General features: G+C 45.9%; 1 protein-coding gene across 3 annotated transcripts in view; it reads left to right on the top strand.

The window, feature by feature from the left end:
- Positions 1–15,898: 15,898 nt before the first annotated feature.
- Positions 15,899–20,603, top strand: part of CADM2 (cell adhesion molecule 2) — a 700,736-nt gene continuing 696,031 nt past the window's right edge. For 2 of the 3 annotated variants that reach the window (XM_051629665.1, XM_051629647.1), the window contains exon 1: positions 15,899–16,326. In XM_051629665.1, the coding sequence (XP_051485625.1) occupies positions 16,266–16,326 (61 nt within the window). In that variant the 5' untranslated portion in view covers positions 15,899–16,265. The remainder of the gene's footprint in view (positions 16,327–20,603) is intronic. The other variant, XM_051629656.1, reaches the window with a different exon arrangement.

The raw sequence follows: 20,603 nt of genomic DNA, 5'->3' as shown, positions 1-20,603 counted from the left end.
CTGACCCCCACCTGACTACAACCTCCCTTCAGGTAGTTGAAGAGAGTGATAAGGTCCTCCCTGAGTCTCCTCCAGGCTAAACAACCCCAGCTCCCTCAGCCTGCCTCTATATAAGACTTTCCCTCTAGTTGCTTCACCAGCCTTGTTGCTCTCTTCTGGACTTGTTCCAGCACCCCAATATCCTTCTTGAAGTGAGGAGCCCAGAACTGCACACAGTACTTGAGGTGAGGCCTCACCTGTGCTGTGTACAGGCGGAGAATTATATCCCTGGTCCTGCTGGCCACACTACTCCTGATACAAGCCAGGATGCCATTGGCCTTTTGGGCCACCTGGGCACACTGCTGGCTCATGTTCAACTGGTTGTCAACTGGTACTCCCAGGTCCCTCTCTGCCAGACTGCTCTCCAGCCACTCTTCCCCCAGTTTGTAGCGCTGCCTGGGGTTATTGTGGCCAAAGTGCAGGCCCCTGCACTTGGTCTTGTTGAATTTCATGCCATTGGCCTTGGCCCATTGATCCAGCCTGTCCAGGTCCTCCTGCAGTTTCTTCCTACCCCCCTGCAGATCGACACTCCCCCCCAGCTTGGTGTCATCTGTGAACTTACTGAGGGCAGACTCAGTCCCCACATCCAGGTCATCAGTAAAGATGCTGAATAGTACTGATCTCTGGGGGACACCACTGGTCACCAGACGCCAGCTGGATGTAGCTTCATTCACCATCACTCTCTGGGCCAAGTCATCCAACCAGTTTTTGACCCAGAGAAGGATAGCCATGGATTGCTAGCTTCTCCAGGAGGATGCTGTGGGAGATTGTATCAAAGGCCTTGCTGAAGTCTAGGTAGACCACATCCACAGCCTTCCCCTCATCCACTAGGCAGGTCACCCAGTCATGGAAGGAGATGAGATTGGTCAGGCAGGACCTTTATTTCCTAAACCCATGCTGGCTGGACCTGATCCCCTGGTTGTCTTCTACATGATTATTCCATAATCTTGCCAGGCACCGAGGTCAAGCTGACAGGCCTATAGCTCCCTGAATCCTCCTTCTGGCCTTTTTTGTGGATGGGTGTCACACTGGTCAACCTCCAGTCATCTGGGGCCTCCCCAGTCAGCCAGAACTGGTGAAAAATGATTGACAGCAGCTTAGCCAGTTCACCCACCATCTCCCTCAGCACCCTAGGATGAATCCCCATCCAGACCCATGGACTTGTTGGGAGTGGCACCACAGGTCCCTAACTACTTCCTATTGGATTACAGGAGGCAGATTCTGCTCACCATCCCTGTCTACCAACTCAGGAGCCCAGTTGTCTTGAGGGTAGCTATTCTTTTTGTTAAAGACTAAGGCAATGAAGGTGTTAAGCACCTCAGCCTTTTCCTTGTCCTCTGTTACTAAGTTCCCCCCCCATCCAATAAGAAATGAAGATTTTTCCCTGACCCTCCTTTTGTTATTAATGTATTTATAAAAGCATTTTTAACTATCCTTTACAGAGATGGCTTGTTTAAGCTCTAGCTGAGCTTTTGCATTTCTAATTCTCTCTCTACATGACCTTAAAATATCCTTAAATACTTGCTGATTCACCTCCCGCTTTTTCCAAAGTTGATACACTACTTTTTTATTTCTGAGTTATTTCAATAGTTCCTTGCTCAACCAGGCCAGTTTTCCTCCTGCTGGCTCCTTTTTCAGCACATAGGGGCAGCCTGCTCCTGTGCCTTCATCATTCTTAAAGCAAGCCCAGTTTTCCTGAGCTCCTTTGTTCTTGAGGGCTGCTTCTCAAGGGACTCTCCCAACCAGCATCCTGAAGAGACCAAAGTCAGCCCTCTGGAAGTCCAAGGTAGAGGTTTTGCCAACAACCCTCCTAACTTCACCACATATTAAAAATGCTATCATATTACAGTCACTGTCACAAGACAACCCCCAACCACTGCATCTTCCACCAGCCCTTCCGTGTTCGTGAACAGTAGGTCCAGCATGGCGCTACCCCTGGTAGGTTCACTTACCAGCTGTAGCAGGAAGTTATCTTCTATACATTCCAGAAACCTCCTGGATTGTCTCCTTTCTGCTGTGTTGCACTTCCAGCAGACATCTGGTAAGTTGAAGTCCCCCACAAGAACAAGGGCTAGCGAATGCGAGACATCTCTAAGCTGTTGAAAGAACATCTCATCAGTCTCCTTATCCTGGTCAGGTGGTCTGTAGCAGACTCCCGCTAGGGTATCAGCCTCATTGGCCTTCCCTTTTATCCTTACCCATAAACATTCTGCCTTGGTGTGTCCAGTATTGAATTCTAGGCAGTCAAAGGACTCCTTAAAAAATAATGCCACCCCACCACCTCTCTTGCCTTGTCTGTCCCTTCTAAAGAGCCTGTAGCCATCCATTGCAGCACTCCAACCATGTGACTCATCCCACCATGTTTCCATGATGGCAATTATATCATGGTCTCCCTGGTGCACAAGAGCTTCTAGCTCCTGTTTATTGCCCATGCTACAGTCATTGGCATATACGTGCTTGAGCTATGGTACAGATACCCCTACCACTCATGTGGTTACTAACCTATTACTGAGCCCTATGTTCTTGTTGCCACATTTATGCTCATTTCCTGCCTTGAGTGGCACAGCAGACTGGTGGCCATCCTTAGGCTCATCTCTGGTGAGCCTGGTTTCATCTCCATCCCCCTTCACCTAGTTTAAAGCCTTTTCAATGAGCCCTGCTAACTTGTGCCCCAAGATCCTTGTCCCCCTCCGGGTTAGGCTTCCCCCACCTGTTTCCATGTCCAGTGTTCTGTAGGTTCATCCATGATCAAAAAAGCCCAAGTCCTGTCTGCTGCACCAGTCCCAAAGCCACAACTTAATCTTCTGGCTCTTCCTATTTATCCCCTCATCAATCCTTGCTACTGGTGTGATAGAGGAGAACACTACCTGTGCTCCCAATCCCCTAACTGTCCATCTCTAGGGCCCTGGAATCTCTTCTCATTGCCCCTAGACTTCTGCTAGGTACCTCATCACTGCCTACTTGGAATAGCAGTAATGGGTAGTGGTCTGAAGGCCAAACTAGGGTAGGGAGCTTCCTCCATATATCCTTAACCTTGGCCCCAGGGAAGCAGCTGACCTCCCTAAGAAGTGGGCATGGCCTGCATAGAGGGCCTCCAACTCCCTTTAGAAGTGAATCACTTATACCTGCCTTTTTTTCTTAACTGAGGTGGTTTTGATGTGAGGTACAGACTGACTTGGCCTCAGTGACACCTCCAAGCCTGGTGAACCATCATCCACATCACCATTTCGTTCTACTTGTAAAGCATCATACCTATTTTGTAAAGTCACCTGGAGAGGGGGAACTCTAGGGACCCCCTTGCCATGCTGCTTTTGCCATGCAGAAACTTGCCACCGTTGCTCTGCACCCTGTAGGCTATCATGCTCAGCCAGGCAGACAGGAGACAGGCAGTGGTCTGCATCATGAGCCCCACCTGTCTTCTGGGCCTGCTTCAGGGAGGCGAAGTCGTGGCACCAACAGTCCATCCCCCTCTCGCACTCCTTGATAGCCCTGAGCCTCTCTCCCTCCTCCTTCAGCTGTGCAACCATGCCAAGCAGGTCACTTATCTGCTCACACCTCACACAACTGGTGTCTCCGCCGTTCTCCAGGGGGAACGACAGGCTCGGGCACTCCCTACAGCCAGAGACCCGGAGCCCCCCACGCCCGGGAGGAACCCGCGTTTGGGCTACACCAGCCCTCCTGGCAGCAGCGTCTGCCCGGCTGGAAACCATCCTGGACCCTCTTGCTTTCCTGGTTGGTTCCGAACACCTCTCCTCTCACACCTGCCCGCGCGCCCTGCCCGCGCCGCCCGCGGCCTCCGCGCGCTCTCCTCGCGCTCTGAGCGGGCCGCGGCGCGCGGCCGCGTTTCAACGCCGCGCGGTTGCCCCGGCGGCGCCCCCTGCCACGTCACGCGCTCGCCCTCAGGAGCTGCCAAGCCCCTCTGGGTCTCTCCGCCCTCCCGCGGGTTTCCCGCGCTGCGGGGGCGCCCTGTCCCGCCTCAAAACCGGGAGACGCAGTTGTTAAGGCTGAGCTCTTATTTGCTGCAGCCGCTGCCTCTGTGCGCTCTCCTCGTGGTCGCCGCACGTTCTCTCCACACGCCGAGCTCCAAGTGAAAAGCAGGGAAATTCTCAAAATATAAAAGAGCAAGAAGTTGGCTGAGTGTGTGTACCTTGTAATCTGTGTACCTTGTTAAAATACAGCCCAGTGTCACTCGATGAAAACGGTTTTTGCATTGCAATTCTGTGTACGTTTTTAACTTATATGTGTTCTAAAACTCAAAAGCATCCTGCACTTAATATTTTTTAGATAGTTCATTTTTCTAGTTTATTTGCTTTTCTTACAGTACAGAAGTGCTTTCAGTCACAGGCTTCTTACAGAACGGGAGTATGCAACATCCTCCTCATCTTCTCTCAAACGTGTGAGTAAGCAGTTCATCCTATGAGCTCGGTACTGAAATGTTAGACTGACTAAAAGTTAGAAAAACAATATGAATGGTGTTCTGACCAAGTCAATATTTTCTCTTCCTACCAAACTTGTTGAATATTATCTCACTTCTGTGCAATATACCAAAACCTGTTAAAAACAACACATTAATACATTTGTATTTCAAGAAACTTGGGGAATAAGGGGTTTTTTTGGTTGTTTGGTTTTTTTTGTTTTTTTTTTTTTTCAACTTCTTAACTTCTAATTGTTTTCATTATTCATAAACAAGTATGGAGTAGCATGGATGTCAGGAATTATAATCAGTTAATTCATTCTACAGAATTAATTTTAAAATGGTAACAACCTTGCGGTGATTGTCTGTATGCACAGAATACATGTCTCCAACTTCTCTAAACCATACTACCAGCCAGACTATGAGGCTATGAAAACACTCCAAAATTAAAATTAAGACAGAGAAAGAGCTAGTTTGTGGATATATTTGGAAGAGGAACTTAGGGTCTATGATGACAAACAAAACATTTATGATGACACAAAACAAGTGTCACGCATTTGATTCTGTATCATATGACATAATAAATTTTAAATCTTCAGCCTTACTCATAAATGTAACCAACAGTTTAGACTAAAAATAAGAAGCAGAATTTTGACTGAGCTGACTTTAGATGTTAGTTTATGTAGTAAAGACATGTGGCACCTAAATGTAAATAACTTGCTGCACAGTACTTGTCAAAGATCTAATACTGACTAGAACTTGCAATGTACTGACTGGGTCACTTATCAGAATACTGTCAAAATTAATGCCTTGGAGATCTCATACTTTTACCAATAAGACTGCTTAATCTCTCAAAAGAGTAGTGGCTTCCAAACTAGTGGCAGAAGAATTCTTGGTAATGGAATCCCTCCAAGTTCTGTGTTTGTACCAGTACTTTTCATGAGTAATACCCCATCCACTTCCCTTCCACAAATATAAGTGCACAGATGCTGAAGCATTTTCATGTATCAAGACACACTTTGGAATGTTAATGATGTAAAAGTAACTGTTCTTACCTTCGATATTTCACATGTAGCAGATGTGTAACAGAATGCATGAGCCAGATGTAAATAATGTTTCCTATTTTTACTCTTCAACTTATCTTTTATATAATAAATAGTTATTGTATACTGTTAAGGTGAAATATGAAATATTGTAATTATTTAATTAACCTGTTTTGCCCTCTATAAAATACAAAAGCTGTGAATACAGAAGCAAATCAAAATGAGTTCTGCTGTAGACAAGAAACTAGCCTCCAGTGGATAGTCTGCTGCTCAGGTACCATTTGTTAACTTCAGTCCTCATACTTTCACAGGAAAAACTAAGGGTGCATATGCAGTATAGTTGTATTTTGCAATTTTCCATAGTTCGGTACTATAAAACTCATTCTGATCTTAAAACATGGAACATAGCATAATCCAATTAATTCAAGAAGGGAAGAAGAGTTTCTGTTCTAAGTGAAACATTTCAGAAAAATGAAACCTGGAAAAACAGTTTTTAAAATTGCATTTTGTCCCTACTTAACACTATTCCTATACACAGCCTCTAGCAAGGACTGATTTTCAGTCTAACTCATTTTACTCTTATCGTCTGTCACTTTAAAAATTGCTGACAATAGGATACAACACAGTCCTGCGCAGACCCATAAGAGGCAAAAATCCTGCTTTTTATGTAACTATTCAAAAGTGCTGTTAGTACCATAGTCTAACAATGGAAGTATTAATGGCAACCAAGTGCACTCGCAGCAAATGATATGTGATTATCATAGAACTTAGATTTGCTTTAACCAGTACAAGCACCTTCAAAACCCTTTTATAGTTTCTTGAACTCTTTTGTCACAAATATTTTCCTTTATAACTCCTGTATCTCACTGCACTGGAAATTTGAATTAAGGATGTTAACCCATTAAATATCCTGCAATATAAATATTCTATGGGAAAACAAGTAATACACCTCCTAATGGCTGCATATGCTGCAACATATATTTTCTTTTATTCTTAATTCTATTTTCCACTTAGGAGCAAATTGTCTGACTTCATTGTCCTGTATCACAATGGCAAGTGACACAATGAAGCACTGTATCTTTATGTAGAAGAGAGGCATTAAGAAGTGTGCTGTGTTCACTTATTTGCTTGTTCATTAAATAACATATTAACAGATCTTGATATACTGTGAGTCTAGAACAAGAATTTCAGCTCTGGAAGACTTCATCAGAATAAATGTAGCAAACTTATAAATTATTGTATTTCATAGATTTGTGATTCACATTACATTCCAATATGATCACAAATAACAACGTTCTGCTTAAAAACAATTAGATGTTTTACTTGGAAAATAATGTTGCAATTACAGCAACAAACAACTCTCACCTACTCAAACAGTAAGTAGAGGTCAAGAGAGACTGACAAGTTGCTGTATTTTGTAAAATTCTTCCAGTTTTCTTTCTTTTCAAATAAATTTTCACTATTTTTCTTCCAAAGATGGGTGAGTTCAGTTCCATATTTTGGGCCAATAACAAGTAGCAATGTAAGTAATTACTTATCTTAGTAATTAGAATATCTGTATTCATTTATTGGCTTAACACAAGAGTATGGCACTCTTCAGGGGAAAAAAAATCCTGAGACTTTCACTGAATTAATGTGTCATCATTACACTTCTGAGATATAAAAGATTTTAAAATGTTCAGCTAATATTTCAAAAGAGTAACTAAATCAAAGCTAATAAGCTAATACAAAAAGAAAGAAAAGAAAATAAATGAATTCTAATAAATGACCAAACAGATATATAAGGCCATATTAACATCACTAAATTGAAAAATCAAAGACTTAAGAAATGCCAGGATTCAGAATTGCTTATGCAACCTTAAATTGTCCTCATTCTGCAGATTCATTGTAATGAAGTACTTAATTAAGATTAATGTCAAAGGTAACCACTAATTCCAAGTGGCCAATTTTCATTACATAGCTCTGTGTCCAGTTCACACTGGCTTTAGGATGTCTGCAGTACTTCACATTTCTGCAGCTATGACTCTTTGGTATGAAGTTGGAGACTGAGAAAATAAGCATTAATACCAATTTATTACCACTGTAAAAACATTTGGTTTAAGTGACTTACCTAACATCACAGAGGAACTCAGTGGCATAATGAAACATAATCCAAGTTTCAAAAGCATCATTCAATTACTCTAAGACTGCCTTTTCCTCTTCCTTCTGTCCTCTGCCATATTGATTACACATTTTCTATTTTTATTTTCAGCTAATGAATTAGAGATTCTATCTATCAATGTCTTCCTTCTCCTCAGAACTATGAATCATCCCTAGAGCTGCTCCTCTGGCTGAATGAGACTGGGCCTGTATTATGCGGAGGAGTAGAACAGGATGACAGATGGACAAGGTGCAGAAGAATGAAGGAAGGGTTATCATGTAGTAATAGTTCACTACACAAAAATATAAAAGCAATATAAAAATGGTATAACCGACTAGTTTATTTCTTTCATTATGAACATCTTGTAAGATCCTCACATGCATACATTTCCATAAAACTTATGAAAATGAATGAGGGGGAGAAGAAGTTACCACACTGATATCTCTACGGATCACTGGAAGGCTTACAGTCTTTAAATCCACCTTGCACTTTTTCTCTTGAGCTCATGAGTTAGGAAATAGTAAATTACTATATCTTAGAGGAGACAGTAACCTCATATATACTGTATCATAAATTTCAGATATTTACTAAAAGTAGATGCATTATGAAAATGAGATACATTAAGTTTTAGGCCCTATAAAGCAATTTGTATACATAAATTTATTTTTGTATACATAAATTTATTATTTTTATCTTAAAAACTAAAGTTTTGTTTCTCTCATCCACCAGTAGCTACTTTTACAATTACCCTTTACATTCCTCTGGCTTCTCAGCTCGTGCTGTCAGTTGTACTACTTGTCTTTATTTTCTTTCTTCATGCATTTTTCTTTCCTGCTCTTGTCTTTTTTTACTATCAGACTTTCTTTTTTTGTTCTTCATCACCAGACTTTTCTTTTTTTACCTCTTTTCTAGTCTTATCTCATGGTCTCTATCCTGTGGCTCCTTGGCCCAGTTTCTCTGCTCAAAGATTCTCCATTTCTCCTTGAAGATCTACTCTGTTGTCAAATTTATCTCACAGTTCTTATTTCCCAAATCACCTTCTGCTGGATGATCACACACTCTGTTCCTCCTGGGGTCTCAGAAATGTTTCCATTGCTTTGCTTTTACTTATCAACAACTTATCTTGCCCCAGATTTCAGTCTCAGTGTTGATCCCAGCCTTTTTCATCCATTCAACAACTAGTCCTATTTTAACCCTGGCCTTCCATCACACCTGTGTTTTTTCTAGAGCTAGTTTCCCAAAAACATTTGTCTGAATATATTTTTCCTCCTTTTGTTTTGGGCCAGGTGATTTTGGACCTTTTTTCTGCAAGTGTCAGCAGATTAAAATGCAACATACATCACTGAAACCAAGGACCTGGATCTATTTCCCATTTATTGGGTACTGTGTTCTCTCAGACCACATCTGTTAGGGAACAAGAACAGGGCTGCTCCCTAAGAAAAGGTGATCCCGGAACACAGGAATGTCCGGCCCATCACAACAGGGGCCACACCAGCCTCAGCCCAGTTCCATAGTACTCAAGCAAGAACAGAGTCAAAGGCTGTAGCAAGTTCCAACCGAGAGTCCAGATCATAAGGCAATATCATGGTAATGAAGCCGGTCAGAAATCATACTGTGAAGTCAATCGGTAAGTCAAGGTTAAGTTCAGATCCAGTGATCACTAGGTGGGCCCATAAGATGAGGCAGGCTAAGATCAAGCCATTGATTCACATTTGGATCACAGTACCCCATAACCAGGTAGGAGTAGGACTAAGCTGGAGACCTGCACTCTTCTAACACAGCTCGGCTTAAATAGAGCTTTTTGGGCCCATGGATGTGGTTGGACACCCCAAGTAAGGCTAGTCAGGACCACTAAGACTTGTTAATGCCCTCAGCATTCTGACTGAATGTCAGGGCAAAAACTGGAGCATACAATTTCTTGTATACCCTGATTTCTTGTTAAAGAGAATTTGGTATGTATGCCATGACACAATCAAGTAGATCTTCAGTAAGGACAACCATGGCATCAGAACTGTTTAGACACAAGCTAAAGCAGAGTCTATTCTTTCTGCTCCTAATTTTGGTCTAACATTATGCAATCTGACAAAACTGCAATCTCTTTCTTATTGCTAGAAAGAGCAATAGTAATCCAGTCTGGCTGGACGGCTGCATTTCACTGCTAGATCATTTAGCTCTTAGGAGAATGCTGAGTGGAGACACAATGTGTAGAAATGTTAAGGTCTATGATATATTAAGTCAGTCGTGCATTTTTTTTTTTTTCCCCTGGGGCTCATGTCTTGGGCTGATTTTCACAGAGACAGCAGAAGAAATACTCTTGACAGAAAGGTCCTGTCAAGTCTTAAAACGTTTTTTTTAAAGAATGGATATGCTAGAACAAATAACTTAGGAGTCTTTAGTATAGACAAAACAACATATTTGTTCAATTATTTGTGTCTTACTCTGGATCTGCTAAAATACTTTTACTTGTGTTTGAAAATACTTTCAATTATTAAGGATGCACTGAATTAAGAATGCTGAATCTAAATATTTAGAGTATCCTTATAATTATGTGTGAGAAAATAATTGTAAGCGTATTGGTGTCAGTAGCTGAAGATGCTCTTAAGAAAGTGAAAATGGATGACATTATGTTCTACAGAATTAACTTCCTTCTTATTGAGTTATTGAATATTTCTTTGTCATCTCTATTGGGTGCAATAGAGGTTGTTTCCAACTGTCATGCAACCCCAGATAGGTAAAGGAGAGAGAGAGAATATGGAGAGAGGCTTCCAGATTGAAAACTAAACTAGGCAGCTTTAATTAAATACTGATGAAAGAAAATTTGTACAAATATATACAAATAGGTTCAGAAATATGAAAAAACCCCTATCACCTCCCCCCACTCCCAGCAACTCCCACGGCACTTTCCTTAGCTGTGAGCAATTCCAAAAAGTCCCAGACAGCTTCCACAGACAGTGACAGAGCAAACAGGAGCTGAGGGTAGAGTTATGAAGGTCAGAATGCACAAGCCTGAGGATCAAAGGGGATGGATAGATGGAGTCCTCCCTGGATGCCAGGCATGAAAGGACAAGAAGGAAGAAGAGTAACGGACTCGACTTCTGTGATCCCTAAATTTATACCAATAATGACATGTATGGGGTGAAATGCTCTCTTTGGCCAATTTTGCCATCTGTCTAGTCTGCTCCTCCCTATGGGATGATTGTAGTTGTGACTCTTCTGCTCCTTTAGTGTCCAAAGCAGCAGATTCAACAAGCAGAGCAAAGTGTCCTTGGTGTCTCAGCCGTAACTATAAACATTTGGGCAGTATCAGTCCACTATCTGGAAAACTAGCTGCTAGTTTCAGCAAGTGTGCTGCTTAAAAGAGAGTTCACTGAAGAAAAAACAATCAGTAAAAAGACAAGTGGCTTCCTTCTGGCTCAAACCAGGACACCAACACATCACATAATCTGTACATAAGCAATAAAACACAAAGCAGTTAAAAATGACAAAGCATAAGAAATAACAAAGCAATAAATAATTGGATAAATATATATTTCAAAAATGCTAGCTAGCATGTATTCTAAACTACATAAATATGTTGGTCCAAGCATATTTAAAACATAATTTGTCTCTAATGAATTCCATGCAGTAATATGTTTTTACGGCAAACAATAATGTACAGTGTATGTACTTAAATTTTAAGTAACTAAAGGTATAAGAGGTGTTAAAGTTATATAGCTTTATAACTTCATGGTTTGGCACAAGCAACTTAAAATTTCTTAAAGTAGTAGTGTCTTAGTTGATGGTCAGAAGACATAAGAAAGCACATACTTTTACTAACTATCAAACACTTAGGAGGAGGAGGACCTAACTAGAATGTATGGACAATCATGTTACTAGCACCACTTTGCCTGTATCTTCATTCTACAATTATATGGATAAAAGGTCAGTTTATGAATAAGATATTCTGCTTCCACTCACCATTTGCAGTTCTCTTCTGCAATTACTTTCACCAACTCAAAGCGTACATTAGGTACTTTTCAATAAGAATGATACTGGTTTGGTTTGACCTTGGCTCACTTTGCATCTGCATTGTATTAACAGTGTTGTTTTATAGACTTTTTTCTCCTCCAAAAGCCAGCAAAATATCTCACATTTATAATTGCTTTATAAATGGGACTTCATCCCACACATCTTATATGTAGTAATAGCAGCATGCAATTCTTTTACTTGGTTCACCTAACTAACACAGAACAAAATTTCACTGAATTCATAATATTGCTCTGGAACTGATACATACGGTATATTTACACACCAATATGCTTTATGGAAATGAACACATTTCTTGGGAGCATATTTTCAAACTTCAATTGCTCTTTACTGAAGCCAATTTTTTTCAAACAAAAAAAATGCTATGCATTTCATGTCTATATATTTTTATCCCCACCAATGTATTTTCACAGTTGGATAGATTTAACTAAATTAGTAGTTACAGTATTTGTTCAAAGCGATGCATTTTACTGGCATCTGGTAAGTAAATGTTATCCAGGTTTTTTTAGGAATCAGCTTCAACCAAAACTACATCAATTAAAACAACAGCAACGCACCTCCACCACACAAAATTTCTCATCCAAAACAGACAAACCCCAGCTCTCCTGTTCCACCTGCTGAACTAGAATCATAGTATCATTAAGGTTAGAAAAGACATTCAAGATCATCAAGTCCAACCATCTGCCCTACAATCCCTAACCACTAAACCATCTCCCAAAACACCACATCCACCCAGTTTTTGAACACTTCCAGGGATGGTGCCTCCGTCACCTCCCTGGGCAGCCTGTTCTAATGAATGCCTTACAGCTCTTCCTCTGAAGAAATTTTTCCTAGGATCCAATCTGAACCTCCCCTGGTGCAACTTGACCCCATTTCCTCTTGTCCTATCACTAGTCACTAGGGAGAAGAGGCCAACACCCATCTCACCACAACCTCCTTTCAGGCAGTTGTGGAGAGCAATGAGGTCTCCCCTCAGCCTCCTCTTCTCCAGGCTGAACAGCCCCAGGTCCCTCAGCGTCTCCTCATAAAACCTGTTCTCTAGACATCCTAGTTGCCCGTCTCTGCACCCTCTTGAGCACCTTGATGTCCTTTCTATACTGCAGTGCCCAAAACTGCACACAGTGCTCGAGGTGTGTTGTCATAAAGGCCAAGTATAGAGGCAGGACCATCTCCTTAGTCCTGCTGGTCACACTATTCCTGAGGCAGGCCAGGATGTCGTTGGCCTTCTTGGCCACCTGGGCACACTGCTGGCTCATGTTCAGCCAGCCATATGATAAAGGGGTGACATAAAATGCAAATACACAGACTCTGGTCAAGGTCCTCTGCTCCTCTGATTTTCACATAGGCCTATAACAGTGCACTGGGCAGGGAAGTGCACTCTCTGATGATACCTGTTGCCTTCTGGAGAGGGATCCTGCTTCCCAGGGAAGCCATGCTGCCACTTTCAGGTAGAAGTTGACAAATGCAAGAATTAAGGAATTGCTAGTGCAGAAGATGGCTGCTATCCAACCAGATATTTCATCAAGGCTAGGTGACAGATGCATGGAGGTTTTGTCACAACATTTTTGTACTGAGACATGTAAATAAGTCTCACTTTCCAGATTACTATTTTAAATGTGATTGTGAAGGTTTAGCAGTATTGCAAGTCAAGATAAAACATATCTCTAACTTTTGTCAAAATTTGCCTTTTCCATACCTTCTTTCCTGTGGGGCTTTTTTGTTGTTGGAACTTTGCAGTTGTCTTTTGACTACCCTCTAGATAGTACAAAAATTATGAAAATATATATAATATATAACATAATCCCTGACCACTGATGCTGTTAAGGAACATAATTAAAATCATTATTATCCTTTCAGATTTTGCTTGTCTTTCAACTCTAGAGGTATACCAACCCAATACAACATAGCTGGCTACTTCTAGAAGAGGTAGAGTTTAGCTTTTCAGAGAGAAGCCCAGAGTTTTTTTGATCAGGAGCAAAAAAGAGTGCAAGCACTCTACACACAGAGTGTGTAGTGACCAGGACATGAAGCAGTTAGTGATCTGAGCTGTCTATCAGGGCTACACACAGTTCCATCAACTGTTCACTGACACATGTGAAATCTATGCCATCTAGAAAAGAATGACCAGGAAATAATTAAGAGGAAACTACTAAGCAAGCTGGCTGCTCTGCTATATGAAGAGTCTGTATGTTGGCTTTTGAGTGAACACAAGCAAGAAAAAGAGTGTGAAGTAGGAGAATGCAATGCAAAATCTTTGCTAAAAGTATAGGGAAAGCTGGATAATTTGCTATTTACCAATTCAGTCAGAGGAAAAACTTGCTGATTCTGAATCTTGTGTGGAGATTAAATTATTTTGCTTTCTTCAGAATTAGTTTTTGTAAGTATCACCTTGATGGATATCAAGATAACGCAGAAGAGTGGGTTTTTTGATTCTGATAAAATGTTTACATCAAGCATCTGTTTTTCAGTGTTGATCTCCTGTTGATATTTTAGAGTATTACTTTTTACTTTGTTCTGTGTTTCTGAATACTCCCTGTAGCCCTTTTGGTCAGGAAGTAATGAGGCTTCTGGCTGTTCCATGCATGAGCTGCAGCTCCACAGACCAATTACGAAGTTCTGTCCCATTAATGTTTGGTTTAGATGTGAGCTGCCACTGGATGTTGTGAGACATGGTACTACATTTACACAAACGGTCAAATTAACATAGCTGCATTAATCAGAAGAAGTGTAACACCGTATCTGGCAGTTCTTATAATAATAAATTTCTCGGATGTATAGTTGGTAAAATAAACCAAGGGCTTCTGGTTGGGATTTTTTAATCTTTTTGAAAAACAGGCAGAAAACTCACTTCAGCATATGGAGCATAAAGACCTCTTGATGCTCCTCTCCACTGCAGTGATTTATCCGTGGGGTTTAATTTTCTAATGTTTAGTAAAGATTTCTGCTGTGTGACAAAAAGGAGTAATGCTAACAGTCCTTGTGAACCGGTTTCCTATCAGCATGCTTGCCATTCATTACAGAACCGTTTGAGCCAGGAGAAAGTGATAGGGTAATCGGATGAGCTGTCTCACTGCTACTGTGGCGCAGGTAAGCTATTCATGTTCAACTCTGAGGATACGGAAGACCCAGCCAGCCTTTCTTTCATCTGCTGCTTTCAGAGAGACCGGAGGAAAAGCAGAGGGCGGATAAGTTGATTCACGCCTCCCTTACAAGGACTGAAACAAACCGCCTGGGACCCTTCCACAGCCTCTGGCCCGGGCCCCAGCATGCCGCTACTTCTCTTCGTTTTTATCGGCGCCTCCGCGGCAGCTGGCGGGGACTCTGAATTCGCGCTGGCCTCCCAATTCCACGACCCCGCCGCCGGTGCGCCTCGCCCTCACCGCCCGGCCCGGCCCGGCCCGGCCTGCCTGCGGGCTCCGGGCCCCGCCAGCCCCGGGGTGCGCTATCGGGCGGTGACGGCCGTGCCGCAGCCGGCGCTGGGGGTCTCACCTGCCTCCCCTCTCCCGGCCTGGCGGCGGCGGCGGCGGCGGGGCCCCCCCCGCCCTGCGCTGCCCCGCGGCGCTGCCGCCGCCCCGCAGGCGCCCGCTGCCCAGCCCCGCGCCTCGCCTCGCCGCGTGCGCCGGCACCGCTACTTCAGGACCGGGACTGGACAGCGCCCGGCCGCCCGCCCCCGCCCCCGCGCCGCTCACCGCCCATTGGCTGGAGCGCCGCGGCGGAGCCGGGTCTCCCCGCCATTGGCCAGGGGCGGCTGCCACTCAGAGGCGCCGGGGGCAGGGTCTGGCACCCCGCTCGCGGCGGGAGGCTCTGAGAAACGCCCGTTTGTTGTGTAACCGGGCGTCTCGCGCGTCCTCTGTCCCAGCCTCACTGGCTGCCGGGCCGAACCGGGGCACTTTCTATTGGAGGGCCCCGGCGCCAGTCACACGCCCACCCGAGGGGGCGGCCCGCAGGCCGAGGGGCGTGCCGTGCCGGTGGGGGCGCGGCCCGGGCGGGGCGTGCCCACCGCACAGGGAGGGCAGGGGTGTGGTGCCGGGGGCGGGCAGGGGGCGTGGTTCCCGGCAGAAAGGGGCGGGGCGGGCGGCGGGGGCGGGGCCAGACCAGGGGAGCCTCGCAAGCGGAGATTGCCCTTGTGTCTCGAGCCGGGAAGCGGCTGGGAGCGGAGCGGAGCAGCGGAGCGTCCCCGCGCGCCGCGGCAGCCTCCCCCCCCCTCCCTCGTCCCTCCCTCCCCCTCCCCGCCCGCCAGCGGGACGGGACGGGAGAGGCGAGCGGACTGTCGGACGGAAACGCCGGCAGGAGCAAGGGGAGCCAGCGGGGGCAACCGGCACCGCTCCGCGGGAGGAACCTGAACCTGTCCAGCAGCGCCGGAGGCAGCGGAGAGAGCCGCTCCCCTTTCCTCGTTCTCCTCCTCCCTCCTCAATCCACCCCCGCGACCCTGGTCCTCCTCCTCCTCCTCCTCACCCCACTGGATACAGCGAGGGAGACACTGCGGCGGAGGCGGCGGCGGCGGCGGCTCCTGCGGGGGGAAGGAAGCGCCCGGAGAGCGGAGCGGCGGGAGGCTGCGGATCTGCGTGCCTGGCGCCCACCCAGCCCGAGGGGAGCCCCCAGGATGCGGCTGAAGCCCGGCGCACTCCTGCGCTTCTACAGCCTCTGCGGGATCCTCGTACAAGGTACCGCCTCCTCCCCACCCCTGCCCCGCACGCGGGGAGGGAGGGAGGGACCCGGGGGGGCACCGCTGCGGCCCGGGGCATCCCCGGCCCCCTGCCCACCCCAGCCCCTCCCCCCCCGCCGCCCCGCTCTTGACCCGCTCCCTCCCTCGCCGCCCTACAGGCTCCCCCCCACCCGCCTCCGCCGCCCGCTCCTCCCCGGGCGCCCCCAGCCTCCCGCTCGGGTAGCGCTGTACAGCGCTAAAGCACCGCACGGTTCTTAACCCTTCCTGCCCTCCCCCGTCAGCCGCTTCCTGCCTTCGTTCGCCCTCCGCACTTACCCCCCCCCCCCCCCCCCCCGCCTCCTCAGCCGCCGGTCGCTTGCCAGCCCCTGCAGCCACCCCTTCAACTCGCCGTCACCTCCCCGCTCGCCCGCCGCAAACGTGCGCCCGAAGTGCGAGTGCAGCCGCAGCGTGTGCGCTGCAACAACATCCCGGGGAGACGTGCGGGCTCCAGCCGTGCCTCCCCGGCGGGGAGACGGTGGGTGGCGGGAAGAGGGAGTGGGGTGTCCGTGCCTCGCTGCCGCTGCCGGCGGGAATGCGTGTCTGTATGTGAGGTATAAAATATAGAGGTAGGGTAATCGGATGAGCTGAGGGTTCAGAAGCGGATCCCTTCACCATCCTGCTTCAGGCGGCTCATCTTGCAGCTAGTTTCCAGGCTGGATGTATTCCTCTCCCTCCGCCCCACTCCCGCCTTCTCGCCCGCCGCCCCACCGCCGCTCCCCCTAATGCACGTTATCCGTCCGAGGCAAAGCTATCAGTCGCCGCGGAGGGAAACCCGCGGCATCCTGCTGTCGTAGCGGTGACCTCCGCGTCTTCCTGCGGGAGATCTTCCCCCTCGCCTCCCCCGCTCGGGGGAAAGGCGAGCCGGCAGCCGAGCCCGGGGCACTCCGCTGCCGCCTAGAGTTTGCCCCCTCAGCGGCGGCGGGATGGCGGCGTAGCCTCTCCGCCTCCACCACCCTGCGGGGCCCGCTGGGGCGGGGCGGTTAGCGAGGCGCGAGGGTCGGGGCAGGCGGCAGCGGCGGGAGCGGGCCCTGGCCCCGCGGCCCCGGCGGGTGTAAACGGGGTCAGGGAGACACCGCGCAGCAGCTCGCTTGGCGGGCGCCCAGTCCTCCGGGCGGCTGTGGGGGGGCGGCGGAGCCTCTCTCTCCCCGTCCCTCGCACGGCGTGCGGGGTGGTTCAGTTTGGGAGGGAGAAGGGAAGAGGCGATTAAACTCGGTGACCTTGTAAGATTTTTATTTATTTTTAATTTATTTTTTATCCCCCCCCTCCCCCCCCCCCCTTCTCCTCGCCGTCGTGCTATTTCGCGTCAAGTTTAATATATTTCGCGTTTCCCTCGGCTGCGTCATGTGTCGGGCGATCTCCGAAGGGAGCAGCGGCTGGCAGCCCGCAGAGGCAGCCCAGCCGCCCCCCGTGCCCGAAACACAAGAGCCTCAAAACCCCCCACCTCGTCCTTCCTCGCTCCCCTCTCCCCCCGAATGGGCCAGAAACCTCCCGGTGCCCCCGCGCCGCCTCCCGAGGAAGTTGCTGGTGGTGGAGGCGAAATCGAAGAGAAGGGAAGAGGGGGAGCTTGGCAACTGCCAAGGGCAGTTACATCGGGGAGATTATTTGTATTCTTTACCGATGTTTATGAGTTGCCCTGTACGTCAGTGCACAAGGAGCTGCTGTGTTGGTGCTATACAAGATTATTTATTGGGGCATGTGTGGCGGGCTGCACCTGGGGGTTGGCTCCTCTCTGCCTTTTACATTTCCCTGTGAATTGTCAATTCATTGCCCCGCAAAGGGTTGGAGGGGGGGGTGAGGGGGAAGGGATAGGGGGCGTCTGGACTGACTTTCTGTCACCAATAAAATCGGGGCTGCTGCTGGAGGGGGAGGATTTGATCTTTCCTCAGATGCAATCAGCTGCATTCAGCGCATCGTAGTTTTGAGAGTAAACCCGTGATTAAAAACAGTAATGCCTTTCACAGCACTTTAGGGATCGTGCCAGGCAAAATGTAACTCTTGTGGACTGCATCAGGTAAAAAACATGTTGCAAGGAAAGGGGCGTAATACAAATCTGACTGTGACTGTGTGAAAATAACCAGATTGGGCCTGCCCTTGCAGATGGGCAAAAGCGATGCTTAACATGTTACCCAGATTGCCCTCTGTGTGTGTGAAACGTCTCCCTCTTTTCAGCTTCTCACACAGTTATTTTTTCAGCTCTTGATTAAAGCTGCAATAAAAAATACATAGGCACTCTGGATACCACACTTAAGCAGAGTGCTGTTTCAGGGGGCAGTCTTGCTGGGCACTATTAAAAAGGAAGAAGAAAAGAGGATATAAAGAACATGTACACCTCAGACAGGAAAAAGATGAAATAATTTCTACTATCCTTTTCTCCTAAGGTAAAGGAGAATGGAAAAGAAGATGAGTAAATGTTTTCTAAGAGAAGACTGTCCTGAATAGTGACTGTATGTAACAGAATATCAAATTCTTTTGGTTCACCTTACAGTGCTACCTCATAAATGTTGTTTTCTCAGTTTCTCCCTTATATTTTGGCACAACTAGCAGACACAGGTACCATATTAAACACTTTTCTTGTTGGCAGCTTTATACCTGTGTTTAAAAGTAGTTTTTTCCTGTTGGCTTGCTTTGCTTTCCCAAACTGTGTTGTGAAGTGGATTTACTAGATTCCTCTGATTTTCTGTTTTTGGGCCACAAGATTCAGAGATTTTTTTTGTCAACTCTGTATGGGAATAAGATCTTTGTTCTGATGATTTGAAACACTTCTGGATTGTAACTACGGATGGTCTCTGTTAGTGAAACTGGAGCTAATTAAGTTTAAAGACAAGGTGACAGAGTCAAGCTGACGTGTGTCCTGTATGGAAGTGTGCCTTTCTGGAAGTGTGCCTTTCTGGCATGGTCTGTGGAGAGACTTGTGGAGAGAATCTGTGCTGAGTATTGATGAAGCATCATCTACTGAGGGAAGAGGACATAGAATAATGCTTCTCAGCTTGTGCCTGGAATAGCATTAACAGCAAGCAGTCCCTTCGGAAAGGAGGCAAAGAAGACGTAAAAGAGCCCAGTGTCAACTGCTTGCTGTGAAAGGGGAGCCATGGAGGGGGAAGAGGGTGTAATAACATGTTGAGCTGAGAAGTGGTTTGTCAGCTGAGTTTGGCTATGATGATAGTCTGTTCTGTCCTCTCCAGCATTTGCTGTGAAAATAGTAGGATCTCTGGCTGCTGTTGTGCTTAAGTTGTGCACTGTAATGATTCTGGAGTACTTAAGCAATGTCCCAAGGGATTAAACTGTTAGCTATGTGTACAGTCACCCTTACATTTTTGTTTCATTCCAGTTGTTTTTTCCGCTTAATGAATTTAGTCTTTCTTAGACAAAATGAAGGTTGAAGGACAGCATATATTAGAACAACTCAAGTACATAATCTGAGCTGTTTTTATGCTACCTGAAAAGTAGGTTTATTGTGAATAGTCATCACGTGAGAAACTATAATATTAAAAATAGGTTTGTTGGCTTCATAGTATTACAGATATGGGTTAAGATTATCCTGGAACTGTAGATGCTGTAGCCCCCTGCTGTGTGATAATGCAAATGGCATCTAATGCCTTAATGTGCTCTGCTTCTGGGAGGACACTTGGGTAGTGTTGTATGTGGTAGCAAATGATCTACTTTCAGTTCTCTGCCAACACCAGGCAAATCTTTTCAATATGGTTTCTTCAGACACTTCAAATGCTTGCAACCTGTCTACTAATGAAAATAATGTAGGGACATGTAATTTGTCAGAAACTGTGATCACTCATGCAACAAATCAGAGAAGACAGATAATTGCTTACGGGTGAGGCTCTTTTTTCATAACTCCAGATCTATTACAAGCAGAAGTTAAAAAAAAAAACAACAAAAAAATAGCAAATATGCAAATGGCTACTTCTCAAATCGTCTGCACTGATTTAAAACAAAGTTGTCATACATTACTCACTATCTAGTGTATCTAGATTCTGCTTTTAATTTTCACTAGGATCTCTGTTAGTAAAATCTTGGCAACCCAATGCTGTACGCATAAGGATTGTCTTGACAGCTAAATGTTGTTATGCTAATACGGTGTACTGCAGGTCAAAAGCATGTTGTAATTCTCTAAGTGTATAGACAATTACAGAATAGAACATGAAATTTTTTATACAGTCTTTATTTGGAATATTTTACAGACAAGTTGAAACATAAAATGGATCACTCAACTTCATGGTGATT

The sequence above is a fragment of the Apus apus genome, chromosome 1 (genome assembly GCF_020740795.1).
Source record: "Apus apus isolate bApuApu2 chromosome 1, bApuApu2.pri.cur, whole genome shotgun sequence".
Lineage (NCBI taxonomy): Eukaryota > Metazoa > Chordata > Aves > Apodiformes > Apodidae > Apus > Apus apus.
The sequence above is the reverse complement of the archived record's forward strand: the minus strand, read 5'-3'. Positions and strand labels throughout refer to the sequence as shown.